Here is a 19,734-nt window from a genome sequence, read left to right as displayed (position 1 = left end):
TGGAGGGGAGGGGAGGGGAGAGGGGAGGAGAGGAGAGGAGCAGAGAGGAGAGGAGAGGAGAGGAGAGAGAGAGAGGCTTAGGGACAGTGCTCAGGACAGAGTTCAAGCCTCACAATTGGGGGAAAAAAACAAAACTGGAAGTGGAGTTATGACTCACATAGTAGAGTAGTAGAACACTAGCCTTGAGCAAAAAAGCTAATGGACAGTGCCCCCAAGACTAGCATACACACACACAAAAGAGTTTATATAATACAACTTTCTATTTACCAATGTGAGAAAACAATTTCATTTGATAAGGAAGAATTACTTTTCACAAATTTATTTGGGTTCAGAGTTACCAGTTTAGCATCAAGTTTAATAATGAGAATGAATGTAATAAGGAAGTGATTGTTTTAATATGGAAAATCTTTTTTTTTAAAGAATATTATTGTTCAGGGCTGGGAATGTGGCTTACTGGTGGGGTAGAGTGCTTGCCTAGCATGCATGAAGCCCTGGGTTCCATTCCTCAATACCACATGAACAGAAAAGGCCAGAAGTGGTGCTCTGGCTCAAGTGGTAGAGTGCTAGCCTTGATTACAGAGAGGCTCAGGGATGTTGCCCAGGCCCTGAGTTCAAGCCCCAGGATTGGCAAAAAAAAAAAAAAGAATATTATTGCTCAAATCACTACTTTTAAGTAATTGCAAACACCTGATAGGTTCCCTCTCCCTATTACCTCTTTCTTTCTTTCTTTCTTTCTTTCTTTCTTTCTTTCTTTCTTCCTTCCTTCCTTCCTTCCTTTCTTTCTTTCTCTTTTTCTTTCTTTCCCTTCCTTCCTTCCTTTTTCTTTCCTTCTTTTTTCTTTCTCTTTCTTTCTGTCCTCTTCCCTCCCTCCCTCCTTCCTGCCTTCCTTCCTTCTCTCTCACTCCCTCCATCCCCCTCTCTCTCCCTTCCTTCCTCTCTTTCTTCCTCTTTCTTTCTTTCTTCCTTCCTTCCTTCCTTCCTTCCTTCGATCCTTCCTTCCTTCCTTCCTTTTTTTTCTTCCTTTCTTTCTTTCCTTCTTTCTTCCCATTAGAGAAAAGTCTTAAATTATATAACTGAAACCATAAGGGAAATTAGGCCAATATATGCATATAACTTGAGCAAATATCCACAGTTAATCATGGTATTTAAGTACTTCAAGTCTGACATACTGTTAATTATCCTCCTTAAAAATGAGGGGTGACAGCACAAGACAATATACACCCAAGATGCATTGCAAGCCATTTTTCAAAAGCTCTTCTCTCCATTTTAATTAAGCATACATTAGTTTTACAAGGCTGGGGTGTTCATTGTGATATTTCCACATATGTGTACAATATATCCAAATCAATCTCATTATCTCTATCATTCTCTCCCCTTCTGAAAGCCCCCTCCCCCTTCTTCAATTTCAACAGGTTTCACTATTCTTTTTTCATAAATGATTTCATATTTATAATATTTATAAACAAACTATTTCATATTTATCCTCATTTACCCACCTTGGTAAGCCAATTCTCTTGTGCTAGTGCTATCCCATCCAACAAGTCTTCTTTACTTTTCTGTTGTTCATATTTTTTTTGTGTTAATTGAACCACATGTATTATATTTCATTATATGTATATAACACATACAAATATATGCACCACGTTGTTCACTATGGTGCATATATATGTATCATATACATATATATGCATATATGTGCATATTTTTTGTGGAATAACTATTGCTTTCTCTCCTCATCTCCCTATTGATAAACAACTGTACTTGAAATTTCCTTGCTTCATACATAGTTGCACTATATTTCAAATTATTCACTCTTTCTTTCCTTTTTCTTCATCCCCCTAAATAGTTCCATAATTGGATAATATTCTCTCCCTCTCCTGCTCCCTCTCCTTCCCTCCTCCCCCTTACATACTTATATACATACCAATGAATATGTGCCACGCCACATATGTATATCTTTTAGGTTTAGCTTCCATATATAAAAGAAAATACATGTCTTTTTCTTGAGTTGGAACTGGGATTTGTGCTCAGTGCTTTGTGTTGTTTCTCAGCTTTGTTGCTTACAGTCTTCTACTTAATTAGAGATGGAGTCTCACAGAATAAAATGTTATTTTCTAGATCTTAGCTTCCTGAGTAGCTATAATTATAGGCATGAGCCACTAGCGTCTTGGCTAATTTGATTTTTTGAACTTGGCTTATTTTGTTCAAGATGATGTTCTCCAATCACATTCATTTTTTTCTTCAAATGGCTGTGTATAGACATAGCATTCTTCACATGCTATGTCTATACCGCATCTTCTATGTTTATTCTTCTGTGGTTGGGCACTTTCACAGGGCTTTTTGCTGATGTGCATGAAGTAGAGTCAGCTGCTGGAGTCCTCTCTGCCTCTTACTGCCCCATTCAGTGTGGAGTAAAAGTACTTCCCATAAATGTGTTTTTGTTGTTGTTGGTGGTGTTTCTGCATTTGGGTTTTTTGTTGTTGTTTTTTTTTGTCTTTTGGGGAAATGGAGAGAGGAAGGGTGAACAAAGGTGGTCATTATACTCAGTATACACTGTTTGGAAAATGAACTGTGCATCTTGTGGGCAGGGATGGGAGGGAAAAACTTGGGGAAAGCAAAAGAAGCAGTGGCATTGTGCCAAAAGAAATGTACTCATTACCTAACTTATAAAAAGATAACTCCTCTGTGTAACATATTAATAAAAATAAAATTATATTTAAAAATGGCAAAGTAAGTATGCTATAGTGATTTGAACAACTCCTCCTGAATTCTATAGTAGGAGCAAGAGTTGGTTCTTATGGTAGCCAAGTGATGAGCATGATGGGCTCATTAAACCGGTTCAGTTATGGTAGCCTAACCAGTCATCAACTGAGTGATGGCTATAGAGGCAATTATGGTGACCAAAGCAGCATGAGGGGAAATAGCCAAATTTTACAAGAAAACACCAGTGATTTTTTCAACCAAATATTGCCAAGGAGTGGTAAGCAACAGCTACTGCAGTGGTCGAAGCTGGGCATGAATGGAAGGGAGGAATGTCTATCATGTCCAGTATGAGTGCTAGACGGAGAATGTAATCAATCCTCATCACTGACTCTTCTCAACTATTTTTTTTTCATGAAAACCAACAAAACTTCAGTTTAACAGGTTTTGCAGTCCAGACATGATTTGTACTTACTCTGTTGATGGAAATGGGCTATTATAAAGATTTGAGGTTCAGGAATTGTGTGTGAGTGTGTGTGTGTGTGTGTGTGTGTGTGTGTGTGTGTGTGTGTGTCTGTCTGTCTGTCTGTCTTTCTGTCCGTCCCAGTTCTGGGGCTTGAACTCAGACCCTAGGCTTTTTGGTTCAAGGCTAGTATTCTAACACTTGCGCCACAACCCCACTTACAACTTTTTGGTGGTTAACTGGAGGTAAGAGTCTCATGCACTTTCCTGCCTGGACTGGCTTTCAACTTTTTGTTGTTGTTGTTGCTGGTGGTGGTCTTGGGGCTTGAACTATGGGCTTGGGCGCTGTCCCTGTGCTCTCTAGGTCAAGGTGAATGCTCTACCACTTGAGCCACAGTGCCACTTCTGATCTTCTGGAGATGAGAGTCTTATGGACTTTCCTGCCCGGACTGGCTTTGAACCATGATCCTCAGATCTCAGCCTCCTGGCTAGCTAGGATTACAAGTATGAGCCACTGGAGCCTGGCTGAACTGTAATTCTTATATCTTATCGTCCTGAGTAGTTAAGATTACAAATATGAGCCACTGAGAGTCAGCATTTTTGAACACAGAAGTCATCTAGGAAGTAATAGCAAAGTTGAGCAAAATGTTCAACAATTTTCAGCTTTTCTTAAATTAGTCATATTGTGGGATATACTTAAGCAGTAAGTGTATTTAGATTAAAGCTGATGACTTGTGTTAAATGTTACTCTTATTCTATATTACCTTGAACACTGTTTGCATGCATATTGAAAGACATGCTTTTTTGTAAAACTCAATATAGAGCTGTGTCTACAATTAAGAGTGAAACATTTGCAAAAAAACATGAAAACAAAAACAAGCAAAAGAAGTGCTTTCTATAGGGAAGCAGTGCAGAAACTTTCAGCTTATAGGATCATTTAAAATCAGTTTTCTGTAAAAGAGAGAGAGAGAGAGAGACAGACAGACATTCAGATAGACAGACATCACTGCTTGAGAAATGCAGTTCTTTGGGCTTCTTGTTGAGTTAAATAGCTCAAGGCTATTTTCTTGCATTACATGGCCTTTGCAATAAATGTTCATTAACAGGATTGCCATTTAACTTGTCCACCTCAGGAAAAATGTAATCTAACTACTTGTGAAACTTTAAGCAGATTTAAGTATTTTCTGAAATGTGTATCTACTAAGTCTTCCCAAATATGGTTTGAATGCATAGCAGAACTAATGATGGAACATTAATATTTCCTAGCCAGGTGATTCTTTTACTTAATAGTTGTGAAAAGCCTTTCCACTGGCAATGTACACAGGCTCCTCTGTAGTAAATGCCACACAAATTTCACAAGAGCCAAGTTTAAATGATATCATTACTTCGTAGTATATTGTCCCAAATTATTCCAGAGTCTCCACAAGGTCTGCTTCTATCCCAGAGTCACAGAGCCCTTAAACATAGAAGTAGAAACTTCATGGTGATTTCCATCAAACAGTGGAGTTGGGAGAAAAATTAGTTGGACTGCCACTGCTCATCCTGAGGTATCACTTTCTTGTGGTTCTTGAGACCAGTAGTAAGTAGTCCATTTCTCCCTCCTCCTCCTTACTTATTGTGCCAGTACTGGGGCTTGAACTCAGGGCTTGGAAGCTGTTTCTTAGCTTTTTTGCTCAAGGCTGGCATTCCCCATATCTTCATATCTCCACTTTCTGGCTTTTTGCTGGTTAAATGGACTTAACAGCCTTATGGACTTTTTCTAACTGCCTAGCAATTCTCAGGTCTCAGGCTCTGGAGTATCTAGGATTATAGGCTAGTACCTGTCCCCTCTTCTTTCTTGAGGTACTTTGCCTAGCTTTCTTACTTATCTTCCTTCACTAATGTGGCAGCAGTTGAAGGGACCTGGTAGAAGGTGGAAGGCATGGTATTGCATGGGAGCTTCAGATGCCAAGGCTATACATGCCTTGGGCTGGTAGCCCAGGAAAGGAGAATGGCTGAAAGTTGCCTTGGAGAATATAGCTCCCTAGAGGCTGCTCTTCTTTTTGACCAAGCCAACATTCAGCTGCTTTCTCCTGTATCTTTTTCCATAGGCTCTTACACGTTATGTAAATCCATACATTCAGCGCCATTAAATGCTTTCTTGAAAAAGTGATACCTGCAGCATCAGAAGTCAGGTTAACAGTTGAGATTGTAATAAGAAAGGAAGAGGGAGTAAGAGAGTGATGGAGATGGGTACTGATTGGAATATATTACATACAAGGATGAAAATGTCATAATGAAATTCTCCCTTGAATAGCTAATATATACTGATAAAATTTGCAAATAAAAGCAGCTTAGTTAAAAAACAGAAATTTCAAGTTATAGTCACTGAGGGCTGGAAAATGTCTAAGTGATAGAATATTGCTCAGCATGTATGAAATACTGCGTTTGAACCTCAACAAGAAAAAAAAAGTAGCTGGATGTGGTAGCAAGCACTAAAATCTGGCATTATAGTGAGGTGGAAGGATTTCAGATTGGAGGCCATCTTTGTCTACACAAAACCCTGCCTCAAAAATTAATCCATAATAAAGTTTCAAAGGAACTTTAATCTCCCAAACTCACTTAATTTGTAGGAATGAAATTGTGTTAATTTTAGGGAAAACCTAACCTAACTTGCTGTTCCATTGGAATTAATAGTTGGCTTAAGCTATTTATGTTCACTTAAATCTTATTTATTTTTTCCCTTATAGCTTTTTCCTTTAGCGCTAGTGCTCTACCACCTAAGCCACAGCTCCATTTCTGTTTTTTTTTTTTTTTTTTGAGGATAATTGGAGATAAGAGTTCCACAAGATGGTCCTGCCTGGGCTGGCTTCAAATATCAATCCTTACATCTGTCTCCTGAGTGCCTAGGATTACAGGGCATGAGCTACAAGCACCTAGCTATTGTGTGTGTGTGTGTGTGGACAGGGCATGAGCTACAAGCACCTAGCCATTGTGTGTGTGTGTGTGTGTGTGCTGACTCAGTGCTGACCTGAGCTCTTTTGCTCATGGCTAACATTACCACTTGAGCTACAATTCCACTTCCAGCTTTTTGGTGGTTGAGGATAAGGGTCTCATGGACTTTCCTGCCTGGGTTGGCTTTGAATTGTGATCCTCAGATTTCAGTCTCCCAAGTAGCTAAGATTACAGGTATTGGCTTTCCTTATGTCTCTTGAAGTGGTAAAAACATCATTACAAATTGGTCTTTTTAATTACAGCAATTATATGTAGAAGTAATTTTGTTAGCAGCAGTGTTTATAAAATTTTGAGGCAATGAAAAACATAATTGCATCTTCTTGATGCGATTTCAGAAGCAGATTACTAAAATGTGTTCTCAAGTTCATATTGAAGTCCTAGCCCCCGTACCTCAGTATGTGACTTTACTCATTCACCATCTTTATCAATTTAAAATGAGGTTGATAATAATACAAGATAACTAGTACCCCCAAAAAAGAGGAATTTGGAAACAGAGAACACCATGTGTACATGAAAACAGCTATCTACAAGCCAAAGGACAGAGTTCAGGAAGAGATCCTTCTTTTATACCCCTTGGAAGGAATCATCTCTGCCAATACTTTGATTTTGAACAACTTCTCACCTTCACTTCTGTAAGTCACTAAATTTCTGCTATTTATGCAACCAAAGTTGTTGTGATTTGCTATAGCAGCCACAGAAATTAATATAGATTGTAAAAATAATTTATCACTAACTGAAGTACATTATCAGACCAGCAAATCTTAACATTTATTAATCACTTAGTGTGTTTCCTTAAATCAGTAAGAAATTTAATATCAGTAATTCAGTTTATGCATTCATAGTTGTTTAAATGAAGATGAGTTATATGAAATGCATTTTTTTAGTAGTAGATTTGAACTTAAGTCCTCATTGTTGCTAAGTTGGTGCTCTACCACTTGATCTATAACTTCAGCTCTGATTTTTGCTGTAAACTTTTCTGCTAGGGCTGGACTTAATTGCGTGATCCTCTGAATCTCAGCCTCCTGTATAGCAAGGATTATAGGTTTGAGGCACTGGTGCACAGCTCCCCAGACAGAAGATTAAAAAATGAAAGAAGAATGAAAGAAAAACCACCAAGAAAACTACACTTCAGATTGGAAAGAGAAATTAAGTCTCTATTTTTCATTTTAGTTTTGGTAGTGCAATAATTTAATGACATCATACACAAAAAGCTAAGCTTGAGTTTTAAAAAAAAGGAAAATGTAATACCTTCTATGGTTAAGGAAGGCAGTCATTTTTTCAGTACATTTGTTACTCTTCAATTCATGAAATATGAGCACATGCAAAGAAACTGGGTAAGTCACCAAAAGGAAATACAACTATGAATTACTGTGTAACTGAAAACATCACAATTAAGGTATCATTATATACTGAAAATTTAGCAATGCCAAGAAAAAATTAAAAAACTGACTTGAAGGTAAATCTCTTACATTGTGCTTAAAGCCATCCATCTTAACATAAAAAAAAACCCTTGAATTTATTTTTTAAACATTATGTAAAGTGAACAGTTAAGTTGTCTCATGGACTGGAAGGTGACTGATTAATTCCCTTTCATTTCCAAACCTCATCAAGCAGTCACTACATTTATGAGGTAACTCAGCTGAATGCTTGAAATCTAGATGAATTTTAAGATCTTCAATTTGTCCTGTAGAGTATTCACAATATTGACATAAATAAATCCTTTCAGATAAATGTGAATTTAAATGTTTGCAGTATTCTAGCATACTTGAAAATCCTTTGCCACAGTCATCACAAACATGAGGATATATTTTAGTATGTTCAATAGCAACATGCCTATTAACGTTTGTATGAAGTCTACTCCGAAAACCACACACTTGACATACAAAGAAATTTTTACATTTGTCAAAGGTAATTTTGCTTAACAGGCTGTACTGTCCATGTTCTCCACTGTTACATTTATCACTTAATTCTATTAATTTACATGCATGCTCATTTACTACATGGCTATGCAAGTCTTCTGGATCATTAGTTTCATGTTCACAAAACTGACACAAATACTGCTCATCACAGCTGTGTTCCTGGAAGTGTAGGTAGAGTTCACTGCTTGAGGAGAACTGTACATCACACTGCTCACACCAGTACAAGTGATCACTAAAATGGATGTCTGCAATGTGCTGGCTGAGGTTCTCAAAAATCACGGTCTTATAGTCACAGTATTTACAAATGTAGGGATCTTCTTCATGTAGTTTGGCATGTTCAATCAGAAGCATGTTTGTAGAGAAACTTTCCTTGCATATTCGACATACATTTGAATCAGTACGTTTATGCTTCAGGATCATATGCTGCTTTAAATCAGAAAAATATTTACTGTTGAATTCACAAAGTTCACATTTATAGAGACCACTGCTATTAGCTCTCAGTAAAGGCCATTTCTGCTGCGCAGTCACATTCAAAGCCTGGCTTTTGTCAATAATTTTACAGAATTTTGCTGGTGGTTCTTCATCAGTTTGGTCTGGGAGGCTTTCAGAGGAATTGTTTTCTGTCTCTATGTCATAATCCTCAGATATAGCATGCACTTCTATAGCAACAGGAACTTCTTCTGCGGTGTGAACTTCTACAGGACTCTCATCTTGAGTTTGCTGGTATAATGATTCAGGTGAATCACATTCTTCATCACAAATTTCAATGTCAGATTTTTCTGAAAAATAAAACAAACTTATTATGCTACTATTTATAAACAAAATCATCTAGATACACTGTAAAAAATTTATGGTATATACTGATTTTTTTTTCATTTTTCTCTATAAAATTTGCCAAGGCTATTAACTAATTTCCTAACCTGTAGGAAAGGCAGCGTGGTCTAGAATTCTAAGTATAGGACCAGGAACCAAGTAGTTCTGATTTCTGTTTCTGGCCTTGATTCCATCTGCAAATTTTGGCAAGTCATTTGATGTTTCGGTATCAGAATCATCATCTGTAAAAAAGGATTTGGAAAAATACTATTTATATTGAAGCACTAAGCATAATTATAAAATTGTAATTTTGAGTTCCAACAGAGAAGCTAAGGATTTAGATTTAGCCATGAAAGGAGATACTATCTATACTATCTCCCAAACAAACAGAAAATCTGCTCAAGTTGTATGCTCCATTTGGACTATATACCCTTTGTGTATGTATGTGAGCTACTAGGGTTTGCATTTAGGGCCTCCCACTTGCTACTTTTACTGAATTCAAATGAGCCTTTATCCTTTGGCCCAGCGACCTTAAGTTAACACAAGGACACTGAGATATAGGTCATATGAAAAAAATTGGACTATAAGATCATTTAAAGAAAGATATTTTGGTTCATTTGTTACAATGAATGACTAAAGCATTACTTCTGGTATTGATATATTATTACTTTAGTAATACCTCACTTAGATTTCCTTAGTTTTTCTCTAGTGACCATTTCTATCCCACTATCCCATGTTACATTTGCTTACTATGTCTCTCTAGGCTACTTTTATTATTCTGAGAACTATTTGTTAGTTTGTAGAATGTCCCAATAATGGAATGTCTATTTCTTTTACATAATTAGATTGAAATTATGAGTTGACCTTGATCACCTTGGCTAAGATAGTACACAGGTTTTTCTATTGTAAAGTCAGTTTTCTACTTACAGACTCTACCTTTGGAAGAAAAACCCTAGATGCAGCCCACAATTAAGGAGTATGGAAAGATGTTCTGTTTCCTTAAGGGAGAAATATCAACACAAATAATTTAGAATTTTGTACAGATACGCATCTTCTCCCCAAATTATTTGTTCAATTGTTTTTCTTCAAGTATTGATATCAATACAGATCATGGACATTCAAGTTATATTTTGAATTGTAATTCAATTTTCAAGCATTGTTAAGATGATCCAAGCTTATCAGATCCAGACAAAGAAACAACTATTTCTCCAGGGACCTTAGTTCCTTTTACATGAGAATGGTATTAGAAATCAAGATTTGGGAATAAATGTGCTCATCACTGCTGAGATGTCATTTCTTTTAGGCATGCTTAGCTAACACTGTAAAAAAAAAAGTGTGTGTACACTACCACACATATTTATAAACATCTTTGTGTATAACCATCTGACTATTAAGTAATATCTCTGCCTAACGATTTTTTTTTAACAGTTCTAGGGCTTGAACTCAGGGCCTGGGCACTGTCCGAGATTCTGTGCTCAAAGTGACTGTTCTACCACTTGAGCCACAGCACCACTTTTGGTTTTAAGAATATTACAGACTTGCTGGGCGCCAGTGGCTCTCGCCTATAATCCTAGCTACTCAGGAGGCTGAGATCTGAGGATGGCGGTTCAAAGCCAGACCAGGCAGGAAACTCCATGAGACTCTTATCTCCAATAAACCACTCAGAAAAATGAAAGCAGTGCTGTAGAGTGCTAGCCTTGAGCTGAAGAGCTGAGGGACAGTGCCCAGGCCCAGAGTTCAATCAAAAAAAAAAAAAAAGAGAAGAGTTGTATAGGCTTTCTAGACCTGCATGGCTTTGAATCGTGGTTCTCAGATCTCAACCTTCTGAGTAGCTAGGATTATAGGTATGAGCCCCTGGTGCCTGGCTCCTAACTACATTTTGAAAAATTTGAATAATTAAAAAATAAAAAAAATATATATATATTTTAATTTTTTAATTATTTTTTTGGGTCCGGTTGTGGGGCCTGAACTCTGGGCCTAGGCGCTGTCCCTCAGCTCTTCAGCTCAAAGCTAGCACTCTACTATTTGAGCCATAGCGCCACTTCCGGCTTTTTTATTTTTTCTGCTTATGTGGTGCTGAGCAATCGAACCCAGGGCTTCATGCATGCAAGGCAAGTGCTCTATCACTGAGCCACCTTCCCAGCACAACAATTTATATTTTTTGTAACAGGGACCCATTAGTAGCTGCAGAGAAATAATAAAGTATAGATGTTATCACTCAGTGCCCTAGAAAAAGTAAATAAAAAATTCAAGATTGAAAAAGACCAAATCATTTGCCATTCTTTCCTTCTCCAGACTGAGAAATATAGCTGAACAGAAGAACTGTGAATAAAATGATTCCTAATCTTTTACCAAAAATGTTCCCAACCCTGGGTCACCTCTGCTTTGCCATTAATTGCCTAGTCACCAAAAAGGATTTAGAAGTGTACTTTAAAAGGAAAATTATTTTAGAAATAATTAAGAGGATAAAATTTTCTATATGTAGGTACTGCAATAAAGTTAAAAAAAGAGCTCCAGGGTAAAAAGAGGATGGAAAAGGTTGAAATAAATTGTTGGTAAGTATGAAAACAGAGCAACTGAAACTTGTTGAAATTATTTTAAGAAGGGGAATGAAGGTAAGAATTATACAAGTGTGGAGACTGATTGAACTACATTGTATACATGTGTGGAAAGGTCACAATGAGATCTCCCCTTGTAAAATAAAGTGGTATTTTCTAAAAACAAAATAGCTCTCCTTACATTATTGTAAATTCAAAAGCTTGTCTCCTTTGAAACAATCAACCTACATTTCACTTATCTTTTCAAATGAGGACAAAGTAAAAATAATTTTTGCAGTGCCTTCACATGCTAGGCAAGGACTTTAGCACATAGCTTTACCCCTAGACCCTGTAGAAAGCAAATGGAAAAAAATTGGAAAATATGAAACATACCTTTGTTGTCAAAATATTTTAAGTCTGGCTGTCTTATAGAGCAGACACTGTAACAATGATCAGAAAAAATTCCATTGAATCCATCTGCAATTCTGCTTACTCCAGAGGAATCTGAACATAAAACAGAATGAAAAATTTTAATAAGATAATCATTTAATGTCTTATCATTAAATAATGTATCTTATAGTACTTTGTGAAAACTATTCCTTGGCAGCTCTGGGTTTGAACTCAAGACCTGAGACTTGCTTGGCAAGTGCTCTACCATTTGAACCATACCTTTAGCCCTCCTTCCTTCCCCCTTCTAGTGTTGAGAATCAAACCATGGGCATTGTGCATGGTAGACAAATGTTTCACTATTGACCTGACCTATATGCTTAGTTCAAACCTTCATGATTTAAATAAACATATTTTCAAGATCTAAAGCTTTTATATTCAGTCTCATAATGACATTTAGCTTGTGTGTGTGTGTACCCATGTGTATGCATACGCTGCTACTGAGGCTTGAATTCAGGGTGATGCACTCAAATTTGGCCTTTTCTGCTCAAGAATAGTAGTCTACAACTTGAATCACATCTCCACTTCTGGCTTTTTTTGCTGATTAATTGGGTAGAGGAGTCTCTTGAACTTTCCTGTCCCAGCTGGCTTCAAATCTCCATACTCAGATATTATAAGTCTCCTACTAGGTAGTAGTCCCCTGAGTAGGCTATGGATTCACATTTACCATTAAAAGAACTTATATTATAGATATTATATAATACATATGCATTCTTTCTTTCTTTAAAAAATAGGTGTGTGGCTAAAACTCAGGACCTGGGTCCTGTCTCTGACCTTATTTTGCTCAAGGCTAGTGTTCTACTGCTTGAGCCACCAGCTCCACTTATAGTTTTTTGTTGTTGTTGTTGTAGTTTATTGGAGATAAGAGTCTTCTGCCATGGCTGGCTTCGAACCATGGTCCAGATCTCAGTCTCCTGAGTAGCTAGACATAAGCAACTGGCGCCTGATCATGCTGTGTTTTAGTGGCACAAAATAGCAAATTAGCTTCTTAGGAATTGGCAGGAAGTTATGCCATTTAGTATAAAGAAACCATACTACATAAGGGAAATGGTGTGGACCAATGGAGGCTCCTAAACATAGTCATTTTAAGTTTTTTTCTGGAACGTACACATAAGTAGTAGATTAGGCTTAATTTCTTTGTATTTGAAGAATGTAAGGTAACAAGTGTATTTGAGACTGTCCTAAGTATGTATAATGTATATTAGAGCTGGAGTGGCCACAGCTGCTAACACAGCAGAACCAACATCAATTAGAATGAAATTTTAATTTAAAAAAGAAAAGCTCATATTTCCAAAAGTAACATAGTTTGCTTCCTTAATAATGTAAAATACTTTCTACTAAAGTTTATTAAATGTAGGTTGGGAATCAGGAAAAGCATGAGTAAGTAACCTTGGATATCTAAATTTAAGTGTCTATAACTGGTGGAGTTATGAGGATTACATAAAGTTTGTAAAGTTCTAACACGTGGCTAGTACGTGGTAAACAGTAAGGAATATATATTCAGAGAATTTAGTCAAAAGTGTTTCCTTACCCAAAAACTGATCCATATATCAGTCTCATTTAGTCATTTATGAGATAATGGACCATGATCTAACCTCAATTTAATTATATACTAACCTGAATAACGAGAAGGGTGTAAAGTCTTCCTTTTTCTTTTTTTAGGATACTCATTCATATCTTTTCTACCTAAAAAATGAGAACATTTAATAAACATGGAACAAAGAAGAGTATTATTAAAATTCTTTGAGGTATTTATTGGTAGTAAGAAATTAGTGTGTAACATGTGGAAAATAAGCCTCATAAGAGAAATGCTACAGGGGGCTGGGAAGGTGGTAGAGTGCTTGCCTTGCATGCATGAGGCCCTGGGTTCGATTCCTCAGCACCACATAAGCAGAAAAACAAACACACACACACACACAAAGAAAAATGCTACATTATATAATACTATGTTTATATTTTATTTTTCTAATAAAACTTAAAGAAAGGACATTGATTTGTTTTCTTTCTTTCTTTTTTTTTGTTGGTTGTGGGGCCTTAACTCTGGGCCTTGGTGCTGTCTCTCAGCTCTTCAGCTTAAGACTACTGCTCTACCACTTGAGCCACATCACCATTTTTGGCTTTTTCTACTTACGTAGTGCTAAGGAATCGAACCCAGGGCCTCATGCATGCAAAGCAAGCTACTCTACCACTGAGACACCTTCCCAGCCTTCAGAATAGGTTTTGACAACCACTTATAATTAAATCCTTAAGAAGTGTTATAAAAATGAACTTGTTTCACTATATTTTACTAACCTGATATAATTCTTAATATTCCAGTGAGGAAAAATGAATTATAAGGAAGTTCCACAGATGGTAATAAAAGACCTATATGGGAAACGTAAGAAAAGTTATATAAGCAAACATGTGACTTATTTCTAAGATAAAAGAATAAAAATAGCTGATGACAAATTTGTTATAAATATGTTTACAAAAAAAGAATAAAAATACTAGATTACTTGTAAATTTTTCATTTTTTTGAAATGAACTTCTAAAGTTGTAGCTATATCTTGATACTAAAATAGGAATGTAAATAAGCATTACCTTATTTAGCATTAAAAAAACAAACAAAAGTAAACACAATTAGAGCCATGGAAGTTACACATTGTATACATTAAAATAACATTTCATTGAGCACCAATTATACACTAGAATGTGAACATATTTCAATCTTGTTATGAGCAATCCACTAATCTCAAATCCACACTTCTCAAAATCATATTTATACTATGTTAATTGATTAGCAAACTAAAGCATATAAAGAGAAGTTAAATCTGGATATTCAATTAGGGATGGTGTTGAAATCTGAATATGACCTAATCAATTTTTAAAACCCATGGTTTCTTTTTTTGCTGCTCCTAGGGCTTGAATTCAGGGCCTGCATGCTGTCCCTGAGCCTCTTTGTGCTAAAGGCTAACATTACCACTTAAGCTAAAGCACTTTTTCTGAGTAGTTTATTGCAGATAAGAGTTACCAGCTAGGAATATGGCTTAGTGGCAGAGTGCCTGACTAGCATGCATGAAGCCCTGGATTCAATTCCTCAGTACCACATAAACAGAAAAAGCCAGAAGTAGTGCTGTGGCTCAAATGGTAGGGTGCTAGCCTCGACTAAAAAGCTCAGGGACAGTACCCAGGCCTTGAGTTCAAGCCCCAGGACTGGCAAAAAAAAAGAGTCTCATGGATTTTCCTGCTTGGACTGGCTTCATTATATCAGTGAATTTTTCAAGTTGTTTAGAACTTGAATAAAAAAGTAAAGAACGGGAACCAGGCATAGTATCCAAATTAATGTTGCATGCTGGCTGGATTCAGACTAAGTGAAGGAGAGCAAAATCACTTTGATCAGGAAGAGGAAGAGTTTGACTCCTTCTTAATGCTGAATAAAATTCAGAAGCTGATCAGAACTGTCATTATGGTTGAATGTCTATTATATCTAGATATGTAGTTGGAATATGTTCATTACCAAAATTACTAATACCCTAATTTAAGTAAACATTTTCAGGAGCTTTTTATATGCAAAAAGCTTCTCACTCAGGACATCATATAAACATTTGCTCTTACTAGAAATATTGTGTATCACAGAGAACTTATCAACCCTCTCTCCCCCACTTAAATGTGAACTATATACAATGTATCACTGCAAGAAATCAAGACAATTACACTCTTTAATCACCTAAATTACTCACTCAAAAAAAAACCCATACTGCTAATACTTTAGTACAGTTTTTCCTCTGCTGAGTTATATATTCTTTTCACACAAAATATGAGGTCATGACATATGAAACATTACTTTTCTAAATGGGACATCTCATAAAATACATGTTAGCATCTTATCACTGTTTTTTTTAACCATCAAAAGCATCAGTGTACAAAACACAATGCATATACTAGGCAGTCAGCACTTTTTGAAAAATAAAGACCAACCTTATTCTTAAAGGTCTTTCATACGATGTAAAAGTAGTCTTTCTTTTTAATTGGTGTAAGATGTCTCTATACAATAATATGCTGGCTGTTTAGTGAGTTTAAAAAAAAGAGCTCTCTTTTTCCTTTTCACAATAAACATTATCTTCCCGTATTTTGAAAGAAGACGATGTTTTAGTCAAGAATGAACTAGAGCTCAGCACACGCCGGCCTTAGAGCGAGTCTTCACGAAAGCACATGACCAGTAAGAATTAGAATAGCCATTTGCGCGGCCGGGCAGGACTCTGAAATGAACTGCTGCGACTTCCTCATGTCCGCGTCCAAGGCTGCCTGCCCGCAAAACCAAGCGGAAGGGCGGGGTCAGCGTTCAGGCCGACGGCCCGGTCCAGCTCGCCAGCCCCGGGTCGCGCCGCGGGAAGGCCCCCGGGGCCGTCCAACGCACCGCACACCACAGTCCCAAGTCCGGACCGGAGCAGAGGCGGGAGCCCAGGGGACTCCAGAAGTCCAACCCAGGGCGCCACCAGGAAAGCGGACGCTGGGCCTGGGCGTCCGCAGGGGATGGGCCAGTCTTCGGGACGAGGCAGCGAGCGCCACCGTTTGGTCACTTTCTGGTAGGATTTCAGTTTAAAGAAGCGGCCGGCCTGCTCTTTCCCCTCCCGCCCGCCTAGACAGAGGGGCCCGCCCGCTCGCGTTCCCGGCTGCAGTCCGGCGACTGACCGCTCCTCCAGCACACTCACCTCCTCCAACATACTCACCTCCTCCGCACCACGGGCTCCGTCTGCCCAAGCGCAGATCCCAGGTGATAGCGGCGGCTTCCGGAGCTGAAGCACACAGGCCTACGGGTCACGCAGAGGCGGGCGACGCAGCTCCTGCCCTCCCGCTTTCTTGGGCCGCTACCGGGCCGGCGCCTCGTCCCCACACCAGCCCTGCGGAACTGCAGGCACAGGCTGCGGAGGCTGCGCTAGCCTCGCTGCCGCTCTAATCCGCGCCTGCGCCGTGCACCTCCGGGGCTAACCGAGAGGGCGGGAGGGAGGCAGCATGGGGGTGGAGCAGAGGGGAGCGGGTTTTGGAGGCCAGACCCGACCACATGCCTGGCCTAGGAGGCACTGCAGGCCTCCAGCCCGGAGTAGCCCCGAAACTAGCGCCCCCTGCCGCTGGAGTATCAGCGACGCACCACCCCTTTAGAGTGTTTCCTCCCAAGAACTGCTCCAGGACTACCCTAAACTAGCTTTTCTCACAGGCTCCCTGCTTCCCTGCTGCAATGAAGGAGCCCTTGAAACACTGTGGGCAAGTAGCCTCTCTCTCACACTGGTTTCCTGGAAGTACCGGAATGATGTTGCCTGAGTTAGGACCAGCAGCGATGTCATTTGACCCTTAAGCCATAGAAACAGCAAGGATTTTGGGCTGGGGTTACTAAGCCCACACCAAAGAACCACACAACTCTAGAATACTGGACATTCAGAGAAACACTTGAGATTTTGAGTAGTATTAGGCCTCAGTCTGTGTCCAGTTCATCATCTTCATGAAATGAACATGACATTATAGAATCTGATTTTGTGATTTAAATCCTTCAAATTTAAGCTTCGATTAAATTGAATGATCATAAATACATTTGAGGACAGTTTGAAGTTGCTATGTTTGACTTGTTTCTTTTCTCTCTATGGTCTTGAAGAATGAGTCCTTGAACACAGTGAAAGTAAAACAGTAAACATCTATTAAAGAAAAACTTAAGTAGAGCTACCCTGAGATGGGAAAGATCCCAAGGGAAGGCATCACCTGAGTGTATTAATAAGGTGTCATTAGGAAAGAGCTATGTGAACAGCCTGTGGGTCATATCAGTCTCTAGACCCAATCAGAGGTTCCATGCAATCTGCATGAGTTCTGTAAGGTCTGCTCCTGGATGGTGGGCAGATTCCTCCCTCCACCCGGCTAAGTCTCCCTGTAGTACATGCGTTACCTAGGCAACTGGAGGAGGTCTCATCCACATCCACTGAGGCCACATCCGGATCTGATATGGTTACTCCCTTCTCCCACCTAGTCCCTCTCTTACCTGGTCACACCTCCCCCCTCCCTTACCCCCCATAAGGCATGGCCCAGAGCCAGACTTCCCTTTTCCAGTATGTGGAGTGCCAACCTGGCCTGGGGCCAGCCGGTTTGGTGAATAAACCTATCCCTTGCCTAAATACTGCATGCAGTGGTGTTCTTACTGGGCAGATTTTTTTACCTAACAAGCTCCTCATGCATTGTTTACCTCTTGTGATGAGATGCCTGTTCTGGCACACATCTATGGGTCCAATCAGCCATTTTTCATGTGCAAGTCTTCCAAAAGCAATGGGCTATAACTTGATGCTCAGGGGCCTGCATATGCAACTGCTCAAGGCCATGGTCTAGGAGCTTGCATGTGGGACTGTTTAAGGCCTTGGCGAGGGATGCTCCTCTATCAGAGAAGCCTTTGTCCTGATTTCCTTGCCAGAGTGTATTTCTGTGCTCAATATTTTAAAGTGATCTATCCTCTGGGGTTAGGGTATAGTTTATAGGTGAAGTATGTACTTTCTGAAGTTTCCTTCACATCCATCCCAGGGGACCATGCAGAGGCAGGCAGGCACAGGAGAAAGATTATTATAAGATTTATTAGAGAAACCATATTTCCCCCAAGAGGGAGCACATGGCATCCTCCACTATCTAGCTAGCAGCACGGTCTGGGGACAGGAAGTGAGGTAGGTGGGAGCCCAGGTGGGTCTGGGCAGAGAGAGGGAGAGGTCAGCTGTATGGCAGGAACTCCAGGGCTGGGATGATAGCTCAGGTCTGGGTGGAGCTGAGGACCAAAGATGGGTATAATGTTTACACTTTCTATATGTGAAGGGTTCATCACAGGAATCACACATGGAGATATTGTTCTTTGTAATGTAAATCATGACCATATATTTAATTCCTCTCTTCACTCTTAAGGTATTGTACATAGTACACAATCACTGAGTTACTTTTCCCAATCCCATCTCCACCTCTAATTCTCTGGGCAAGAGGTTAAAGTTGTTAGTCTCTATTTATATATTAGAAAAATTATTTTGTGAGAGGATGAGATGACTGTTAATTTCTGTAAAATAAACACTCATGTTTGAGTAATTATTCAGGAAATGGAGCTTTTGCTCAAGTGGTAGAGTGTCTAGAGTAAAAAAGATAAGGGACAGCACTTAAGCACTGAATTAAGCGTTAGTACTCACACCAAAAAAAAAAAAATCTATGAATGAATTAAGCCCAGGAAGATTATCAGTTGCCTGAGTGCATTTGGAAAATTAGGATTGCAATTTGGTTATTTTGTGTTTTGTTTTATTTTAAAAATTCATATTCACTGTGCTTTTCCCATTAACCATCAAATGTTGGAAAGGAGTAACCAAAGTAACCTTCTTCTGATACTGTTGCTATTTTTCAGGAAATAAAGCTATAGTGTTTTTATTTATTCATTTATTTATTTTTGTGAGTCCTGGGGCTTGAACTCAGGGCCTGGGCACTGTCCCGACCTTCTTTTTCCATTTGAGCCACAGCACCACTTCTAGCCTTTTCTGTTTATGTGGTACTGAAGACTCGAACCCAGGGCTTCATGCATGCTAGGCAAGCTCTACCACTAAGCTACATTCCCAGCCCAGCCTAGTATTTTTTAAAAGCAACATTACTTGTTTATGAGGCTCAGTTTTTATGACTTTATGATCCTTATGAGTGTACCAAATCCAAATAGAGAAATGTTTGCAAGCATTAGTGTGGCCTGAATAAAGCCAAAGGGATTTACATTTTTAATCCTAGTGTACTTAGGACTTGGCACAGAATAGGGAAGCAATATAGTATGGAAATATGTGCTGGCTCAGTTTGTAAGAATGGCACATAGCCTTTTATTTCTCTGTTATCTGCAGGGT

At 38.8% G+C, this 19,734-nt stretch overlaps 1 protein-coding gene across 8 annotated transcripts; it reads right to left on the bottom strand.

Moving 5' to 3' along the window:
- Window positions 1–7,289: 7,289 nt before the first annotated feature.
- Window positions 7,290–16,827, bottom strand: Znf639 (zinc finger protein 639). Of its 8 annotated transcripts, none has more exons than XM_013033697.1 (8): window positions 16,582–16,827; window positions 15,830–16,156; window positions 14,165–14,236; window positions 13,718–13,747; window positions 13,490–13,558; window positions 11,819–11,929; window positions 8,996–9,130; window positions 7,290–8,854 (listed from the first exon to the last, which is right to left on the bottom strand). In XM_013033697.1, exons 4-8 carry the CDS (start codon window positions 13,722–13,724, stop codon window positions 7,704–7,706), a joined length of 1,473 nt encoding a protein of 490 aa, XP_012889151.1. In that variant the 5' UTR covers window positions 13,725–13,747; window positions 14,165–14,236; window positions 15,830–16,156; window positions 16,582–16,827; the 3' UTR covers window positions 7,290–7,703. The 8 variants fall into 8 exon arrangements, with proteins under 8 accessions (XP_012889151.1, XP_012889153.1, XP_012889154.1 ...); XM_013033699.1 differs by lacking the exon at window positions 16,582–16,827 and adding an exon at window positions 14,368–14,424 and having other exon boundaries at window positions 15,830–16,538; XM_013033700.1 differs by lacking the exon at window positions 15,830–16,156 and having other exon boundaries at window positions 16,564–16,827.
- Between the last annotated feature and the right edge of the window lie 2,907 nt (window positions 16,828–19,734).

This window comes from Dipodomys ordii, unplaced genomic scaffold (assembly GCF_000151885.1).
Source record: "Dipodomys ordii isolate 6190 unplaced genomic scaffold, Dord_2.0 Scaffold175, whole genome shotgun sequence".
Taxonomy (NCBI): domain Eukaryota; kingdom Metazoa; phylum Chordata; class Mammalia; order Rodentia; family Heteromyidae; genus Dipodomys; species Dipodomys ordii.
Note: the sequence above shows the minus strand (reverse complement) of the source record. Positions and strands in the feature narration are given on the sequence as shown.